The sequence below is a fragment of the Catharus ustulatus genome, chromosome 8, assembly GCF_009819885.2.
Source record: "Catharus ustulatus isolate bCatUst1 chromosome 8, bCatUst1.pri.v2, whole genome shotgun sequence".
Classification (NCBI taxonomy): Eukaryota; Metazoa; Chordata; class Aves; order Passeriformes; family Turdidae; genus Catharus; species Catharus ustulatus.
The window spans coordinates 23,317,603-23,337,170 of NC_046228.1; the positions used below are offsets into that span (position 1 = coordinate 23,317,603).

The 19,568-nt window shown below is 38.3% G+C and overlaps 1 protein-coding gene across 5 annotated transcripts in view; it reads right to left on the reverse strand.

Moving 5' to 3' along the window:
• DLG5 (discs large MAGUK scaffold protein 5) overlaps positions 1-19,568 on the reverse strand; it is a 103,191-nt gene that overhangs the window by 65,669 nt on the left and 17,954 nt on the right. For all 5 annotated transcript variants that reach the window (XM_033065659.1, XM_033065657.1, XM_033065658.1 and 2 more), the window contains exon 2: positions 697-765. In XM_033065659.1, coding sequence (XP_032921550.1) covers positions 697-765 — 69 coding nt within the window. The remainder of the gene's footprint in view (positions 1-696; positions 766-19,568) is intronic.

Here is a 19,568-nt window from a genome sequence, read left to right on the forward strand (position 1 = left end):
TATCCAGGGCAAATGACTTTTACACGGATTTCACAATAGAAGGTATTTGTAAAAGTGAAGATGAGGAAAACTGACAGCTAATAGAACTGCTCCAAGATGGTCTTGTGGACAAAACACCTCTAATAATGTTTCTTCTAGCTCAATTTTTTTTCTAAGTATTTTGCCTTTCCCAATGATTTTAAAACAGAGAAAATGAAGCAATTAATAGAACACAGGAAAAAATACTAAAGCTTGCAGCCACCGTTTAAGGTTTAGAAGGCTATGGCCTTGGCTAACATTTGTAACTTCTATGATGCTTTTGACTCTGACCACAATTTCCACATCTACATAAATACATTCATACATATATACACAAGCTTATATATATTTTCATATGCCCAGAATTGTGTAAACACAATGTTGCCATTTTTATATCATTCTACTAAGTAACACGAAGTATAGTTACATCATTTAATATATCCAAATGTAACAGATTTTACATGCAGCAACTGCAGCCAGCCATGGAAAGGCTTAGCTTGCACTGCACAAAAGCACACTCATTCCTGATGAAGATGGATGGTTACATCTTATAGTTCAACTTCTTTGATTTTACAATCAGGATCCCTCTATCTTTTTCCCAGAGGCAACCTTAAAAACTTGCTCTCCCAGTTCCCAAAAGACAAACTCACCAAGTTGCAATATTAATACTTTACTCACCAATGCTGCTCAGAGAACTGCTGCTTTCAGAATCAGAAGGCATTATGGACAACACACTGTAAGTAGACCCTAGAATCAGGAAAATAAAAACAGTATTACTTTTTCTCCTCCTTTTCCTTTACCCAGATAAAGCTATGATTAATTTCCTTCATACTGTAGATGACAAATAAATTTACTAAAATTATTTAAATTACTAAATAAGACAGAACACACATCACTGAAACATAAAAATCTAACAGGCAAAGTATAATTTGTAAATGAACATTGCACCGTGCACTGGGTAGAAAACCATTTTGCATAACATGGCAAAAATGAGTTCAGCAAAATATTAAAGACACAATTTACTTCAGACAGACTGAAAATACAGAGATTTATGTCTATAATAGGAAGATCAGGAGTGATACCTGTGACAATAGTGGCAATCTATTTTGGTTGCTCACATCTTTACGTGTACCAACTCCTCATTCATTGTGTAACTGATTTGTGTTCTTATTCTCAAACTTCATTCAAACTTAGAAAATTCATTTACAGTAATTTTACGACTATAAGGCGCACCCTTTTGACTAAAATTTGGGTCTGAACCCAGAAGTGCGCCTTACAGTCCGGTGCGCCTTATATAATGTACAAAGTTGCGACATTTGCCAACTCCCGGAGGTGTACCTTATAATCCAGTGCACCTTATGGCCGTGAAATTACTGTAAATTTGTAAAGAAAATTTGCTTATCTCCATTTGCAACTTTGAGCATCTACTCTTAAAAGCAAGGACCCACAAAGCAGCAAATTTTCTCATGCATTAATAGATCAATAGACAGTGAAGCCTTTCATTTTAGCTATTTTAGAAGTATGCTAGATTTCATTTACCAGAAGAACTAGAAGGACAGGTCCTACTTCAAAACATGAACTAAACAGCTCCACCATCCCTCACAGACAGGTAAACACACCACATAAACAACAGGGAATGAGTATGTACAAAAGCCTAGACTATTTTCAGTACCCTCCAGAATGCAAGAGCTGTGCTCACAACAGCCAAGCTCTAAGACAGTTTCAATACTTTTAGGAGCTCGCTTTCCTATAGTCCCTCTTTCTTATCTTCCAATATTTCTTTCTTCTAGTTTCTTTAAGAAATAAAAGCTGAGAAGCAGCAGGAGTAACTGTACAGAATAGACTGAAGGAAGAACAGACTAGAAAATAAGAAATTCGTTTATGCTCATCTCCTCTGCTTCTTACTAGAGAAAAGCATGACATCTGTAACTACTATGGTGTTAGATGAATGAAAGGCAAGATGTGATAAAATAATTCTAATAACACAAGTAATAACAGAAAAATTAATTTAAAAAAAGAAAAAAAGAACTGGAAACAAGTGAGAAGAATTGCATCTTGAAGTAGACTTTCCTCTGACAAATCTCTATGAAAAACGATTTTAAATACATTGGTTGTAAATAATCCTATTCAATTGTAGGGGATGGAATTTTTTTGTTTTGTTCAAATTTTTAAACAAAACAATGAATATGTTATTGACACACTGTCACTGTCTGGTTTCAGAAAAAATCTGATGCACATTTTTGCTTCTATTTCAGACATTTTTAAATAATTTAAGTTCTATTCTTATTTAATTAAAGCTTACTAAAAGCAAAATAATTTCCACAGTAGTTATATTTAACCTCCTTGCATATTCTAAACTCATATGACTTGCAGTATTTCTCTCAGTCTGGACCTAGACTGATTAGAATCATAAGGAATGCTAAAAAAAACAAATCAATATATTAAAGAGAGTAGGACATCTTTATGACAGACAATGTGTACTGAGCCTGTATCAAAACTGTGTGGGACTCAGACACAACAAAATCTTCTGCCAGGAAGCGACACTTAATTATGCTCAGCAATTAAAGGCAAAATCACCCAGTTCCTCTAAAAGATTCCATACCTAAAGAAAATTTTAATGATTATTAGCTGCTTTTTGCTTTTAGAGTGAAGAAATAAAAGACTCAAAATCTCATAATCTTAACTGATCTTCATTTTATTTAACTTCAAGACACTGATCCTCTCTGTCTTCTTGTCCTGCATTACAAGCCAAAGACAAGACTTAAAATGACTTAAATTCTGCTCTCTGGGATGGACAGAAAGGTTTTGTGAACCGACTTCATCAATGGAGAAACATGACTCTCCAAAGCAATGTTCTTAAAACATTAGCTCATATTTGTAGACGCCAGATCCGGTATGCATGGCATGCTATCAAGAAAATCTACAATTGTGAAGAGGGGAGGAATCATCTGACCACTTCATGATTCCTCACTTCTAACAACAACAACAATCTAGTAATATTGTCTGGTGTGGTTTGGTTTTCAAAGCACACAGGGTACAAGTTCTTATCTGTAACAAGTGCAGTATTGCAGTATTCATCAGAAGCAGTATTGGTAAACATCAGAAACAACAACCAGAGGTTTCTACACAGCTGTCACAAAATTAAAATTCATCTTTAGATACTGTACTGACACATATCCTTGTATTAAATCCAGGCTAAAGTAGCATTGTGCTTGGCATATTTTGATTGATCAAACTAGCAATACATCATTGGTACCTACAAATGCTCCAAGAAATATTTCCCCATTCATTAAGACGCCTCCTCATATAAAAGAAACACTCAAAATCATCCCAACAGCAATTCAGATAGGGGTAGGAAAAAAAATACAAAAAACAAACAATCCAGAAAAGGCACAGGTCACTTCCTTTCTACAACCAAAGGCACTAGAACACCCTGTTTATTTATGAGTTGCACACCCATGTATTCTAATAATTTTTTTGAAAAAATACCCTCCCATAGAAGAATTTTCCACTTTATTTCCTATTCTTAATATTTTCTGGCTGTCCATCTTGTCAAATTGCACAAAAAGAGTCAGAACACTAAACTCAATAAGAAGCCATAAATACTTTCTTAGATAAATGTTGAAAGTGCATCACACTTTGTTCACATGCCTTTCACCACACTTTTCCAAATAGTTGACTTTAATATTTTTCTGCCAGTATTTACTTTTCATACTGAAATCTCCCAGTGGTAAAACTTGCTACATTTGATTTCAATTCACCAATTTATAACAATTGCTGACATGTTCCCAAAGTTCAAAATTACACCTTGAAATTACAGGATTCTGAGAAACACAGTAGAACCTACACCTACTTAAAAATAAAAATAAGAAAAAAAACCCAAACCCAACAACTACATGAACAAAAAACCCAAGCCAATCAAACAAGAAAAAAAAAAAAAAAAAAAGTACAAGCAAACCAAAAGCCAAACATATCTTTTACAGATACACATTCATACAGACAGGGAAAATACATAACCATCCTGACTTTACATGGCAGACTTGCTTTCTCTTTCGCTCATCCAGACATAAGCTTTGGATCAGTCCCCAGCTGCATTAAACAGCTTTGGCAGAGCACAAGGATTTAGAAACTGCTACAGTATATACTTGAGAACCTTAAGAATCTCATTTCCTTTTATTTTCAACAACTAGAGCAAGTCAAATTTCTTTAAGTTATTACTGTCTTCATTAATCAGATTATAGAAAGGCCACTTAAGAATTTGCAAATTAAGGAAAGGAACTTGTTTAAGTGTGGAAGTGACTTCCAGGGACAACAAAGAACTGTGTTCCAGTTTACCTTCATCTTTCACACAACTGCCACACAGAAAGAGTGACATGTATTTTCCTTGCTAAGGAAGACAATGGTGGAGGAAAGAGGGGAAAAAACCAAGAGTTACATGTCCTAGGAAGACAGGAACTGTCTAAACCAGCAATACCCTCACCAGCAGTACCAAATCAAGACTGGCAGAATTTAAAAAGTCACACAAAATTAAATCTCTTTTTCTCTCTTCTGTCTTTCTAACTTCTGAATTGTGAAACACCACAAAACACTGGACATCACCTGTTCTGCAAGGAGAAACTAAAAAAAGCCTAGTCAGCTAACCTCCAAACAATGTCTCTGAAACAAGCTTGCACTTGGCACCTTCTGTAAGGAAGTAGTACAAAGGACCAAATATGATATCTTCTGGGATATTATTGAATGATTTGTGAGAAAAAATACAGTGTTCAGATTAAGAGAGATAAGCTGTCAACTGCCAGTACTACACAGCAACTTCTCATCCTCCTCCATACAAATACAAATATGCAGGTTCTGCTCATAGCTCTAAAGCACAGTGTATCCAAGAGGGCTGGAGTGGCAAAAGAGATAGGGATCCACCTTCTCAAAATTCATTACACATATGCTTTCAATCCTCTAACTCTTTCTCCCCCCTCTTATCTATAATTCAACTCAAAGAAGGTTATTTCATCTTCCAAACTTCATTATATGAACTAAACTGTGTCACAATAGTTCCTCTCTCAGATAAACACTCTCAGCATAGGGCCAAAGAGACAAGTATACTGAACCTGCTCCAGTGCGTGAAAAACAAGGGGTTTATTCAAGGACCATGAGGTGTTTTACCCCACAAGATGGGGAGTGCTCAGATCTTGGCTGCACAGCTCTTGGTAGCTCATCCATCTTTAGGGACTGCATTTATATCTGCAGTATGGCTGACTCCTAAATTAAGCATGTTTTCTAACTAGGAACACTTAGCTTATTGTAGGACTGAGACTGGAAGGAGCCTTTGCCTGTGCAAATTTCTTTTGCTACCTCTCCGTGTTTAAGGATGAGGTTAAACAACCCTCTGTGCTCCTCAGCTGTAAATTTCCATTGTTAATTAAATTTTGCTCTTCCTCCCACCTCCCTTTGCAGTGCAGGGACCGCCAGCTGATTCAACTTATTGTCAGCAAATGATTTTTCTGATGGAAATCCAATGTACTGGATGAGAGGGCAGCATGACAAACATTGCTTTATCCACATCTCCATGCACCAAACCAAACTGATGTTGGCAGGAGTCCTACATGCTGGAGGGGAGCAGTTGTTTGACTACAACTGGAAACAACCCAAAATTCAATGTTCCCTTTGCCTTTATAACAACAAAACTGCCCAAGGAGCTCAAGACCACTTGGATCTGCCATGCTCTGTCTCTGAAGATACTCTTTCCATGGCAGCCTGTGCAGCCAGGTTTGTCACAAACCACAAGACATGGTCACTGCTTGTAAGTTGTGTGACATTCAGAAACTAAATTCTCATCTCACACAAAACTTTAAATTGTGTATTTGCTTCCATCTGTGTCACACTTATCACAGATGTTTCACAGTCATTTACCTTGAAGAACGTGAGCAACTCCAAGAACAAAGGTACAAACTCTTAAGGTCTAATAGAAGTAGATGCCATCTTGCCAAAAGTTTGCTATTTCTTCCCCATCTGCTTTTAAACACAGTTTAGTTATTTATTCTGTATATTTATTTTTAGGACACCAAGAAAACTAAATGAACATGAAATGGCTTTTAAAATAATTAAGCTGCTAAAAAAACCACACTTTTTCATGTCCCAGATAGCTCAGTCTCTAACAGTTTTACAGAAATAGTGAGGTCAAAAAGTTTATTTTCCTTTTCAATAGAAAAAAATTTTTATAACAAGCTACTAATGAAATATTTAGATATTAATATTAAAAGTGCCATTTTGGAAAATATAGATGCTTTATTGTTTAAGTCAATCTTGAATTCTAAGTGATTAAAAATACACTCTTTTTAAGGACAGAACACTCTACACATGAAAAAGGACTGGGGTACCTTTCTCTGAAACATTTATTAAAATGAATCTAAAATCAGATTTAAGTAATAATTACGATTTAATATGATAATTTATGTTAAGGCCTAGATTCAAAAAATTAAGTAACCTGCCAGAGGCCAGAGACATCAGTAAAGATGTCCTGAATTCATTCAGTTCCTAGTTGTCAGTTATTACAGCATTGCATCTTCAGTTATTAAAAACAATGCCAGACAAATACCCATAAAATTCCTATTTTCTTAGCAACATCTAACAAGAGAAATATTTACTTTTATAGGTTCATGTGCAATAGGCAGAGAAAAGAATAACTGATTATGGATTCTTCAACCTCAGTATTTAGTACAGATTGCATTTTAAAAAAAATGCATTTAAAATCAAGTTTTAGAAAAAATGCAGTGCAGGTAGGTGAAACACTGTCCCATATTTCAGCTCATGTGGATTGCACAGGTTACACAGCTCATTATCAAGGCAGTAGTGCCGTCTTCTGTTCTAAAACATGATATGTCATTACAGCTATCTTATCCAACAACTACAGATATTTTTATGAATTATTTTTAACACAGATGCTTTAGTAATTCCCAATAATGTATTCCAAGGAACCCATTCCACTTCACTGGTAAAAAAGCAAAGGTATCCATTTTTTCTTCCTTCTAGCTATCAGGAACATTTCAATTGTTTGCTGGACTATGTATGATAAGTCAAAGATAAAAAACAAAGAAAAAATGATAAAACATAATTTTAAAAAGGTTTTTTTTTGTCCTCTCTTGATACTATCTACCCTTTCTAAACTCACCTGAGTACCATTTACCTCTATAAAGCTATCTATCTTCTCTAAATACCCTGATATCTACAACCCTAGCACACTGACATGGGCCAAGCTGCTTTTCCTAACAAGAACCAGAACAAAGCAGTTGGAATGTTCCTCTCAGAAAGCAGCCCACTACAGCTGAGGAACCAAGACAGCAACTGATTGAAGAGGTTACTTACACAACAGCTCCTCATAGGAGCCTGCTGTTTCTAGTCTGGAATCCTCATCTTGCTACAAGTCACAAACCAGTTCACATCTACCACTCTCAGGACTGCAGATGTATCAACACAACCAGCCAAATCTGGACTATGTGGGAGTCGCTACTGAACGTGTCTCCTTTGAAATTAGAGTGATGTTGGGAGATTTGACTTTTCCAAATCATGCCTATCTCAAAAAAGTGGTTCATGTTCCTTGGTGTGAAATCTGGCATAATGCTCAAGAAACTTCCTTGCAACCTTGAAAGGAGAAATATACTCCCCAACTAAACCCTAAAGAAATGAACTCTCCTTATACTGCTCTTCACAGCATGCTTCAATATTAAACCCTCACTCAGAAAAAAACAAGGGGACAAAAATGTCCCAAGATGGTTTCATTAAAGTATGTTACAGAAGGTTTTTAAACTCAACTTTTTTGTGTCATTACAATGGAAAAAACACACTTTCATACAGAAGAGCATTCATACCCAAGCTCCTTTTGTCTCTGCAGCAGTTCTAACTTAAAATGGTAAGAGAAAATATATATCTAAGCTCAATAATTTAATTTAAATCTTCTTGTCACCTTGGCAAGTTAATTTTATTCTTCAACATTCGACTTCATTTAAGATAGCAAAAGTAAGGAAGAACAAAAAACTGCTGCTTTTCCCCCTCCTAGTGCTGTAGATCAAGAAAACCTACTGCCAGCAGCAATTCCATATTAAATACATATATATTTCTTCTGTAGAAACAGAGTACAAGATTCTGTTCAGTAAAAGAGATGTCAGTCCTTGCTACCCACAGACTTCAGGCCCATATCCTTTTCAGGACATCTGCTATTACAGGAAGGTCATCAGAACTGTGTGAATGCTACTTGCACACACCAAGCACCACAGACAAAGGAGATGTTGAATCCATGGCTAAGTGACCAAGACCCCTATCCAAACCCAGATTAAACAGATTGGAGCAATCATTCTGTTTGCATCTGTACAGGATCTTTCCAGAAATGTATCAGTTTTCACAAAGCTAACAGCTTAACCAGACAACTCTTGCAAGTTCCAAGCACTGCTATGACCTCAGAAGAAGGGGCAGAGAAAGCAACAAAATCAATTAAGAATATATTTGATCCAAAATACAGATACAGAAAAGAAACTGCACCTATGGTCTCATTCAAACAACACAATGAAGTATGTCCTTAATTGCTCTGCTGTACTGAGTGATTATTACAGGAGTCTATTACCTATGAACTATTTACAAAAATAGTTTGTTGCAGAAATCCCCCGGTGTGAATGTCATGCATCTTCTGGTTCCAGCTGCAGCACCCACAAGAACTTGTCACCCCTCACCAGAGGTAACCTGAGGCTGTGATGGGGCAGTAACAGCCCCATAACCTCATCCACTGGCACAGGCACCACCAGCTTGTGTGTGAGCAGAGCTCTCCCTGACACACACAGGGAATACACAGGAAAATAGTGCTTAAGCTTCCTAAAGGCAAAAGTAACACATGTAACTAAATAGAACAAAAAGTCATCTTCCCCCAAGTACCAGACCGCTCATGCATACAAATGCTCACTCTACCTGGGAGCTAAGAGCTGAGAGTGCTGGAAAAAAGGGAACTCATCTGGAAGAAATGATAGCTCAAATTCCCACTTTTTGCCTCTTCTCTGGAGGACACGAGGGCTGCTACTTTTCCTTCTCTCTCGGTCATGGTAGGACAGGAGGAGGCAATGTTCCCAGCCTCTGCTCTGGCTTGATAGAGCAGGGAGGAGCCACCCAGTGCTTTGTAAAGCCGACGGAGTTTCCTTGCTTAGACACAGAAATTCCTAGTGGCTTCTTCTTCTGGCTTCTTAATCACAAGGCCCTGTTTGGAGACTAAATCCATTTGAGTGTCTAGAGAGGATTTTTCCTACATAGCAGGGGTATCATCGTGCTAGATGGGCCTTTTAGCTTTTTTGCAGTTATTATTTTGGGAAGAAGCAACTGCCGCAAGTGTAGCAAGTCACCTAGTGGCCAATGACTTACTCAGGACCTTTTAAACCAACAGCTCCGGGTTACTAAGCAAGCAGTTGCAGAGCGCTTATAAGGAATAGGTGGGAACTTACAGGGAGTCCTAGTGACAGGCAGGAAGATCTTACTAAGGGGAGGATTTTTAGAATCCAAATTTTCACCATAAGAGCAACTGTAAGGGCACAGAGGGGAAAGGATGGGGCAATGTCTGCAATACAGGAAATATCAATTCTGCAAAAAGTTCTAAAGCTTAATGCACTGACAGTGTACTGATAAAAGCCTGAAATCACACTCTGATAGGAAGCAGTAGCATTAGCATTACATGACAGTACACACTGAGCTACGTGGAGTGCAGCTGACTTCTTGGAGTCTGTGGAAGAGACACAGGCTAAAAATTCAGCAAATGCACTTGATGTACAGCACTCTACTCCAAAGGCAAATATAATGCCCTAATTCACTAAGACAGTGACATAAGAGAAAAAGAAAGAAAGAAAACTGGACTACAACACAGAGGTAGAACATGGTGTATCGGACAGCAGAAGTCAGAGCTCTTGAGCGGAGAAAGAGTGGCCTCTCAGCCAAGAGGGGTGACTAAGACAATAAACAAGTCAAGGCCTGTGCTGACTGGGAAGTCACCTGCCTGTCAGAAAGGTCTGGTTTCTCCTTAACCATCTCTCATTTTCATTTTGGAGCAAAGGCGCGAATGAAGATGCTGCCTCCCCATCAGCACCACTTGTCAGGCATGCAGATTGAGTGGGGACAGTTTTAACATTCAGGTTCACCTGACACAGCACAAACATGTTCTAAATAAACACGCCAGATGGTTGGGCGTAGCAGACTGCAACACTTTGCAACCTTTTCATTTAACCAAACAAACATCCACATTTCACTGATTCCACAGCAGCAACAGTAGAGGCAGTAAATACTGTGTGTCCAAATGTAGCCATGAACAGGCTTTGCCATGCAGGCTTCATGGCTGGCTTCCACACCTCTTCTCTTCAGAATACTGGCTTGCTTCACATCTTTTTTCCTTGATCAAGTTCTGCAGATATTGGGGATTTTCCTAAAAGAGATGGTGTCAATAAAACCAGCTGCCATCAGGCTCAAGTGTTCCATTGTGCTTCCCATTTCAACAATAGCTATGAGAACAGTGATGTCAAGGGTGTGCAGACAAGAGAAAAAACATGAGGAGAATGGTAATGGGTTTAAGGAAAAAGAGGTAAACATCTATTGCATCCATTGTTTTTCCTCACATACAGTTTCCATCATGAAACACTGACATACAGTTAACCACTGAATAAATTATAATAAAAACCAAGTCCTATAAACTAAGAAAAGCTTTCCCCCTAAAAAAAAAAACCATCAAAAGCCTGAAGTGGGATGAATTACAGTGCTACTGCACTCATAACCACCAAATATTTCAAAGACATTACAATAAGGACCAAATTCAACTACTCTGTAACATGAAAAACTGCTTAGGAAATTACAATGAAGACAGGTTGAGAAAGATCACTGTTTACCACAGCATTAAAATCTCCCATCATGAATTACAACCATTTTTGATACTGCAACTCTTTTCTACAAGACATTTTCACCACGTTTTTCTTTATTCTCTCATAGTAGTGCTGCTGTAACAGAGATAGCCTTATTCTACATTGCCAATACATAAGTCAAGAATTTTCAAGATATTTAAATTACAAACAAGTAGATTACATTCAGTCACAATTTTTCCACGTCCATCTATTCTTAAGTTGATGCATGATTTTGTTGTTAAGAATACAAAGTAGGAAAAAAAAAAGGAAGTCTAATCGTGAAACTGAAGTATGTAAAAGCTAATAGATGACTGGAGCTCAGCTCAACACCTCCATCTTTCCTAAGAGTGCTATAAACCACAAATTCCTCATGGGAAATATTACATTTTCTCTCTGCTTGGATAATATCTTCCAAAAATCGACATTTTGAGTACATTAGAAGATATATCAAAAACAACTGCGAATATTAGTTTGGATCCATTAGAAAGTAGTCCACATTTCCAACTCCACAATGCAACAAATCCCAAGAGAGTTTTAATTTGTACAAAAGCATATAACTATCTCTTTTCTTTCACAAATAGCATCACAGGAAAACTTCAAAGAAAATTTAAATTCTTCAACCGAAAAGAGGATTAATAACATGCAGCTCTTTAAATAATTGCTTTCCCTTCCTGTGCTACCCTTTATCCTGATGGGAAAATAAATCCTGCAACTTTTCACTTAAGGGCTAAATTTGCTTTTTAATTAGAGATGCCTGCGCTGATTCTGTTTTATTTAAAATATAGAGATCCTTCCAGAAATACTTAATAAATCAGTGTTTTTAAAAAATTCGCAGAATTAAGATAATTTAAATAAATGAGGGAAAAGAAATCCAAGCCCCTGCAGAGATCCTGAAAGTAAAAAAAAAAAAAACCAAAAAACAAAAAACAAAACAAAAAAAGCCAAACACCCAACAACTTGTTTCCAGTCAGAGGAAACATTTAAACATTTACAACTTCAGACTTTCACAGAGATCCAGACTTTTTTGATAAAGAACAAATTCAAATTACCTACATGCTACTATCTTCAGTATGAGGACCATGAGATGAACAAGAAAGATTTACAGTAAATTCACGAATACAAGCCGCACGGAATATAAGCCGCACTGCTGGTGTGTTGGCAACATTGTTGCCTTTGTTAATAGATAAGCCGCACCCAGAACATTAGCCGCACTTTAGTTCCCAGCGAACTTTCACAAAATCGTCATTTAGTAACACAATCGCGGGATCGCTGGGGCTTACTGGCTTACTGCCGACCTCGGAAACATTGTTTCCAAGTGAAAAAAGACACACCCTTTATTTACAAGCCGAAAAAGACAGGAACAATAGTGTGGTCATTTTGCGAGCATTCCCAATGGATCCGCGTTGCCTTTAAACAGTTGCTCAGCTGCGCGGGCAGGCAGCTGAGCTCCGAGCGGAGCCACATCTCCGTGCTGGCACAGGAGCGGCCGTTTTAGCCCCCGCGGCCCGCGGGGGGAGCGCCGCTCTGGCCCTCGCAGCCCGCGGGGGAAGCGGCCCCGTTTTAGCCCCCGCGGCCCGCGGGGGGAGCGCCGCTCTGGCCCTCGCAGCCCCGCAGGGGCAGCGGCCCCGTTGTAGCCGTTGCGACTGCGGGGGGAGCGGCCGTTGTAGCCCTCTCCCTGCGGGCTGAGCAGCTCCCCCAGCCCTCTCCCTGCGAGCCGATTGCCTGCTTCATCCCTCTCCCTGCGGGGAGAGAGGCTCCCCCAGCCCTCTCCCTGCGAGCCCAGCCAGCCCCGCAGCCGCACAAGACTGAAAACACTTTAAAAAGTACAGAGAAATATCACACACTTTTATCGAACTGCCGAGGTAACTCACCCCGATAACAACCCCCGCCCCTCAGTAACGCCGCCATCCACAGGCAGGCAATAAGCTGTTCTCTGATTGGTTCATCGTCGGAACAACGGGAAACCATGGATTTCAGACTGTTTTGGCTCGGGACTGGACCAGCATGATACTAGGTAAGGGCAGATATCACATTTTTGTCCATAGATTAGCCGCACCGGAATATTGGCCGCATTTTCGGGTTTCCACCAAAATTTTAGTCTTCTTGCTGCGGCTTGTATTCGTGAAATTACTGTAATCCCAAGAGCATTCTTATTTTTTTGGCATGTTCTCTGTATGTATCCAGTTATGTAGCCTGACAGGTGAGAGTTTGAGGTTGGTTATATTTATTTATCTTTCAGCTTCATAAAGCATGCTTTTCTCCATTCTCTAGAAAGATTACTAGAGGGAAGGGTCTCAATGCACAAATGTACATTAACACTTGCCAAAACAAACAAATAAAACCCCACACAAACCCTCTTCACCCACCCAAATGGAGCTCCTGTCTCAGTCCCTGCACTATTAACGAGTCCAAGCATCTGAGTCCTAAGTGTAATAAGCAATACAATGAAGTTGTTATCTTCAGGTAGGCTAATAGGAAAAAAAATAAAGCTGGAGACTTGCCACCAGCTCCACATACACAAAACCTAGGAGCTGATCAATATTTGCAAGACACACTAGGCTGAAATACCCTTCCAGGCATACAAGGAAAGCTTTACAATACAAACCGAGCTCATTCAGTATGTAAGAACACCTGGAACCTGTTCATTCTACATCCAGAAGTTTGCCCGTCAAAAAGTACAACTTTGAGTGCTTTTTGGTGATGCCATCAGACAGCAATTATGACATGTAGAGAGAAGCCATCAGGAAAATTTTGAAAAATTAAACCCTGAATACCTGAGCTACCACGGCCCTTTGAAGAGATAAGAAACACCCCTTTACTAAAAACCTGTATCAGGGAAGTATATTGTTTTGAACAAGTCAGAACAAGCCCTGCCTGGTTACAGAACTTAACTCCCTCCTGCCACTTTTAGGCTGAACCCCTGTAATCATTCCTAGAAGTGCAAATACTAACCACTGCTATTAATCACTTGACATTTGGGCACAGTAGAACAGCATCATCTGGTTTTCAAGGCAGGATGATTCTAGTCACAACTTAAGTGTTTTTAAAATGTCACCTCCCCGGTTCCTCAGCTCAAGCACAAAAGGACAAGCATTTGCACAGAATAAGCGATCACTCACTGATTCATGCCTGCACGGCAAGTAGTGCTCTCTGGCCAGAATTCATCAAAAACAAAGTGTTGGTGGATTGGGAATTGGGATGCTTTGTCACATACAGAAACATAAATGCACATTTATCACCTACACAGATTAAGAGAAGATACAAATAAAAGCAATATCCAGCAAATAAATAGCAGTGATAATGGACAGCTAAAGAGAACACAAAATGATTCAAAGAAATTGTGGACATACACATTCAAACTGAAAGACTATACACACAACAACCATTATGTCTTACTGACACATCTGGTCAGGCACTGGAATTTGCTTTGTGTTTTCAAAAGTACAGTGGATCTTCCAAAGCATTCCCCTTCCATTGGATGGGGGGCAAAAAACAACTACTAGAACGAGTACAAACAGGATAAGGAAATAAATCCACACGGGCACCAGCAAAGTTATTCTTGATCCATTAAAGCAAAAACCACACTCCATGCTCTCCTTACTAGTAGAAATCAGAGCCCTAAGGAACCTGCTGACCCCTGTACTATTTTCATCCCTCCAAAGTGAAGCTGTATTGTCTCTCCTCCTTACATCTCACTGCAGAAACAGATACAGATCTCTCCTAGCTCTTCATCATCATTTTCAATGGCTTTCTGAGACACTGTTTATCTTCTTACTGAAGCTAACCTCTATAATTTTCCTGCTTTTAATTTTCAGCTTGTCTTAGCACAAAAAAAGTAAGAATTTTCATTATTATGGGGAGGGGAAGCTCTTATGATTTGTATTTTCGGAGAAGAGAAAGAAAAGCTGCATTTTGAAAGCAAACAGACAAACTTTTATAGGACTAGAAACACCCTGCCATGGCCTTGGCTCCAAACATACATAGAATCTTTGAAAACACCCAGCACTTCATCAATATTCCTGTTTCCTACACAGAAATCTGGTATTCTATTTTCAAAATATAAACCATGCCCATACCGTCTACTTTTCAAGAAATGAGGTAAGGTAAACACTTGCACACTTTTGTTTTGTTTAAAATATATAATATTGTATCTGGGAGATGTATGTTCATTAAGTAGAAAAACTGAAGTCTTAACTGGCAACAACAGGCAGCACAAAGACAGGTGGACTGCATATTTAATTCAATTTACCAAGGTAGTTTTTCTGTGTTATGAATTAAACAAACAGATGTCACTTGGAACAAATGACAACAATTTTCTGTTGCAAGCCCTGGCACTGAACCGTAAGGTGGTTTGATTAATTTATTTTAAACTAAATTTAAAAAATCATTGAGTGTCACTGTCACACTGAGTAAGATAAGCACTGGGTAATAAGCAAGATTATTTATGTTTGGGCTTACCCTCCCAAAATTATGAACTGTCAAAAAAAATGCCAACCTCTGTACCTGAGGTCAAGATCAACAATACCTTATGCCAATGCTGTGGCCTACATTTATAAGAGCATGAACACAAATCTAGTGATAACTGAAAGCATTATTACTAGTTTTAAAATTTCAGATTAGAATTTGTAAAAACACACTATGGTCATACACTACACATGCATTGTTCTTCCCACAAACAATGAAAAAAAAGAAGAAAGATAACAGATGGGTTTCGACAGCCAGAAGTTTTTAAGCAGCAATAATTCAACATGAAAAGAAGTCAACCTTAGCAACTGTTATATTACTTTGTATTTTCTCCAAAATTAATGAGAAGAAAGTTTTCTGAGAAACAAAATCACTCACATTAGCCCAGTCTGTTCTCTAGTGGCTATTCATAAACCACTGCATTTTAGTGAGTGACACAAGCACAGAAAAAGAGGATAAAAAAGAACAGGGAATAGGATGTTTGCAATACTACATGCTAATTAACAGCAGGAATAGGTCTGGAGAAAGTGCTGTGGTGTGAAAGGAAATGTTCACCTTTTGGGGAGTAATACCAGTGTTAACACATTCTTTAGTGTTTCACTCCCTATGCCAAACTTCCAGGGCATTGAAGGAACCTCCTGTGTCCCTGTGAACAGAAGGTCTGAGCACAGATGGCATGAAGTGAAAATAATGCAAAGAACAAGGGCAGGAGGGATAAGTAGGGAAGTTTACTCAACTGCACTCTGAACTGTGTTCTGGCACAAGAGCTCTCCTGCCACTGTCACCACTGATCTCATTGAGACAGCTCAGCCTGAAACACAACTCCCAACTTCACACATCCACAAGAAGCAGGTATAGCATAAGAAAAATCCAGAAATAAAATCACAGTCATGTAAGGAATGATAAACCTTTTTCATGTAGTTTGGTATTAAGCTAAATTATGTTAACACCTAGACAATAAAACACCAATTTGAAAACCAAAAATTAATGTTAGCACATCGACTTTTTTCTACTAAAAAACTTCCAGCAAGCTGAAAGCAAAAAATATCCTGGATAGAACAGCCTACAGTTGCAATGTAGCATGCATCTATAGCATGTTCTCTATAGGTCTAGTCAAGTAACATTAAAGCTCTTACAGCATGTTTTGAGAGAAGTAAGATTCGTGACCCAGAAGCCCTAAAGAACAAACCACAACTTTTGTTTTAAAAAGTCCTGTTGCCTCTGTGTTTAGTTGTTAACAGCAGAAAATGGCTTGTACACATAAAGAATGATACAACCCACTCTTGTTACCAAGACAGAAGCTCCAGTATGGCAGTATTGTGGTGGTTAAAAAGGCAGGTCAATAAAATTCTGCTTATTGTCTGAATTGAAATACTACAGAGGAATGCTGTAAATTTTATTAAGAAGGATATTTAAGAGTGCTTTTAAATTGCTGGACAAAGGGACGAAGTCAAAAACCTGGAGAAACCTGATCTCCAACTGGAGCCAATGTTCATTTCTCTCAATATTCCTGCTTCTGCTCAAACAACAAATGTTGTAATGTGAAAGATAGCAAAAGTAAAGTTTACTTCCCATATAAATTGTATGTCTCATGTAAATTAAGTTATATGTCAGTGAAGCAGACAGTAAAGGCACATTATCCCTGTCCTTGCATTTCCCTGCAGACTGAAAAAGTTGCTGACCTCAAATCTCAGTCTTCACACAAAGTGACAGAGATCCCCATTCTGTTTATTTTTCATCAAAACAGACAGAAGATCTATTTATAACTTCCAGGAGACACAGGCTCCTCAGAAGCTGAGCCTCAGCACAGCTCCAGCAGAAGACAACTGGACAACTGCTGAGCACTATCTAATACTTATTTTCATCCTTAGTGACCTTTTTTTGGTGTGGAATAAGAAGCTAATATGCAGGATGAAATGCTATTTCATGTTTCCAAAACTTTGAACCTTGTTAATTTATTGCAATTTGCTCATTTTGAAATCTGTTCTCACTACTGAAATACTACAGTAATTATTGCACCAGTTAAAGAACTGAGAACAGGTATTATTTTGGTTTCATACATCCACTAAAAGCATAATCTCCTTTATCTGAATGCCTCGCAGTGGTGTACATTACAGATGTGTATAGAAACCTGTGTCTGTATATACAGGTACAAAAAACCCTGGAAAATGTTTCAACATCAATTACACATCTCACATTTCTCATTTAAAGTATTCTTTTAAGTAAGTACAATTATGAATTAGAGTTTCATTAAAAAGCAACAGCTCTGAACTGCAGCCCCACTTACACCTTCAATACACCAGGTCTTCTAGAAGAGCCTGGCAAGCTTCAGAATTGATGATTTCAGCCATGCCCCACTTAACACACACTGTGTGTCAATTTATTGTGCCAATAAATTAATTTCCACAGCAAAGGCTATGCCACTCACTTCAGCCAAAATACAGGCTGTAGCATGTCCAAAACACAGCAACTTCCACCTGATTCTGCAGCTGCAAGCTCAAGACTTCCTTATACACCCTGCCAATACAAACTCTCTCACGGGATTTCAAGGAAAAGTTCCACAAGATTTTAAAACAAAGAATAAAATAACTGAGGGTGTGGGAATGATGATACAGAAATGGAAACACCATGTTTGAGGATAGTGACTTGTAAAAGCTCTGTTTACTTAGAAGTCACTGGCAGAAAACCCTGATGTCAATGCTTTAATTTTCCAGCCTCATCTGCTGCCCCTATACATGATTATAAATGGAGGAAGGCATAAACATAGATCACACTTGCACACTTGACTTCAGCATCACACTTAGAAGGATTCTTCCTTTCTATCAAATTCTATATGACACATATGCTGGCCAATGACATGCTTGAAATTTTTTTGACATGCCACTTTAGGTTATTGGCAACCTGTTACCAGAAATCACTTAGTTTCTCTCTAGAAAAGCTGACTGCCTGGGAACCCACCTAAGACCTGAAAAGCTATCCAACTGCTACAGATTCTATACAAAACTAAAAAGGCAATGTGGTTCAAGAAGAAATTACTTCACAGCACATATATGGCTACAGAACATATACTATGGGTTGGGATGGATACAAAAAAAACACAAATACTTGTCTTGGAAGGGAAAAAAAAGAATTCTCTTCCCCCACATTTTGCTTTTAATCAGTCTCCACACAAACACAGGAAGCCCAGGTTGGGACTTGAGCTGGAGAGTTTCTTATGCTGCTGAACACTGAAAGAGGGAAGTAGGTTATGGTATTACTACAATCAAACCACTACAAAACTCTGATTTTGGCCACAGAATGTTTCACTTCCTCATTCTGCACAATTCTTAGTATGAACTTTATAAAGTAAAGGCTGGATTGAACACTTGACTTTGATTTGCCAGTCAAAATGTTTTTACTTCTTTAAAGGAGCTTTGGTAATTTATTTCCATTAGTTTCTGACTGTAAACAGCAATTTGGTATATATTACAGCCAACTCAGTGCAAAGTATGGCTGAAATAAATCTCTCCACTGTTCATCTAACTGCAGATCAATGCTATGAAAAATCAAAACTCTCAGAAAAGGAGAAGAGTAACATAAAGGAATTACAAAAGAAAAAAAAGAAACAGTACTCCAAATTTTCCACAACCTTTAACCATTTCCTTTCCAAAACCAGGTAGAAAACCAGAGAACATTAACAAAGAACCTATAAATCAACACCAATGCAACCACTCAACTTTCCAATACCTTTCAGTGAAGCTTTACAGTAATCCATTTCTGCTTCAGCTCTCTTCCAACTCATCTTCTTTCTCAACTCTAAAGATTACAGGTTGATTGTACAGACAGTATCTCATATATGCTGCTCCCAAATCCTCCCAACCTGGCTAAGCTTTGTCATTATCACGTTGTTATTGTCTTCCTCATCAAGTCCGTGTTCCACAAACAGGCCTCTGATTAAAGACAGACAAGTTTGCTTAATAACCATAGTCATTATCACCTGGTTTCAGGTGCTGCCTGCATAACACTTCATTTTCCTTATTTCTACTATGTTATAGCTATAATTGTGTTTGTTGCCCTCTTCAGCATTGCTTTCGGGATGAATGAGATCAGCAAGCAAGTTCATAACAAGAAATAAGCCTTAAGCTGAAGTTAATGCAAGCTTGAAAACAAGCTGGAATAAGAAACTATCAAAAAAAGCAC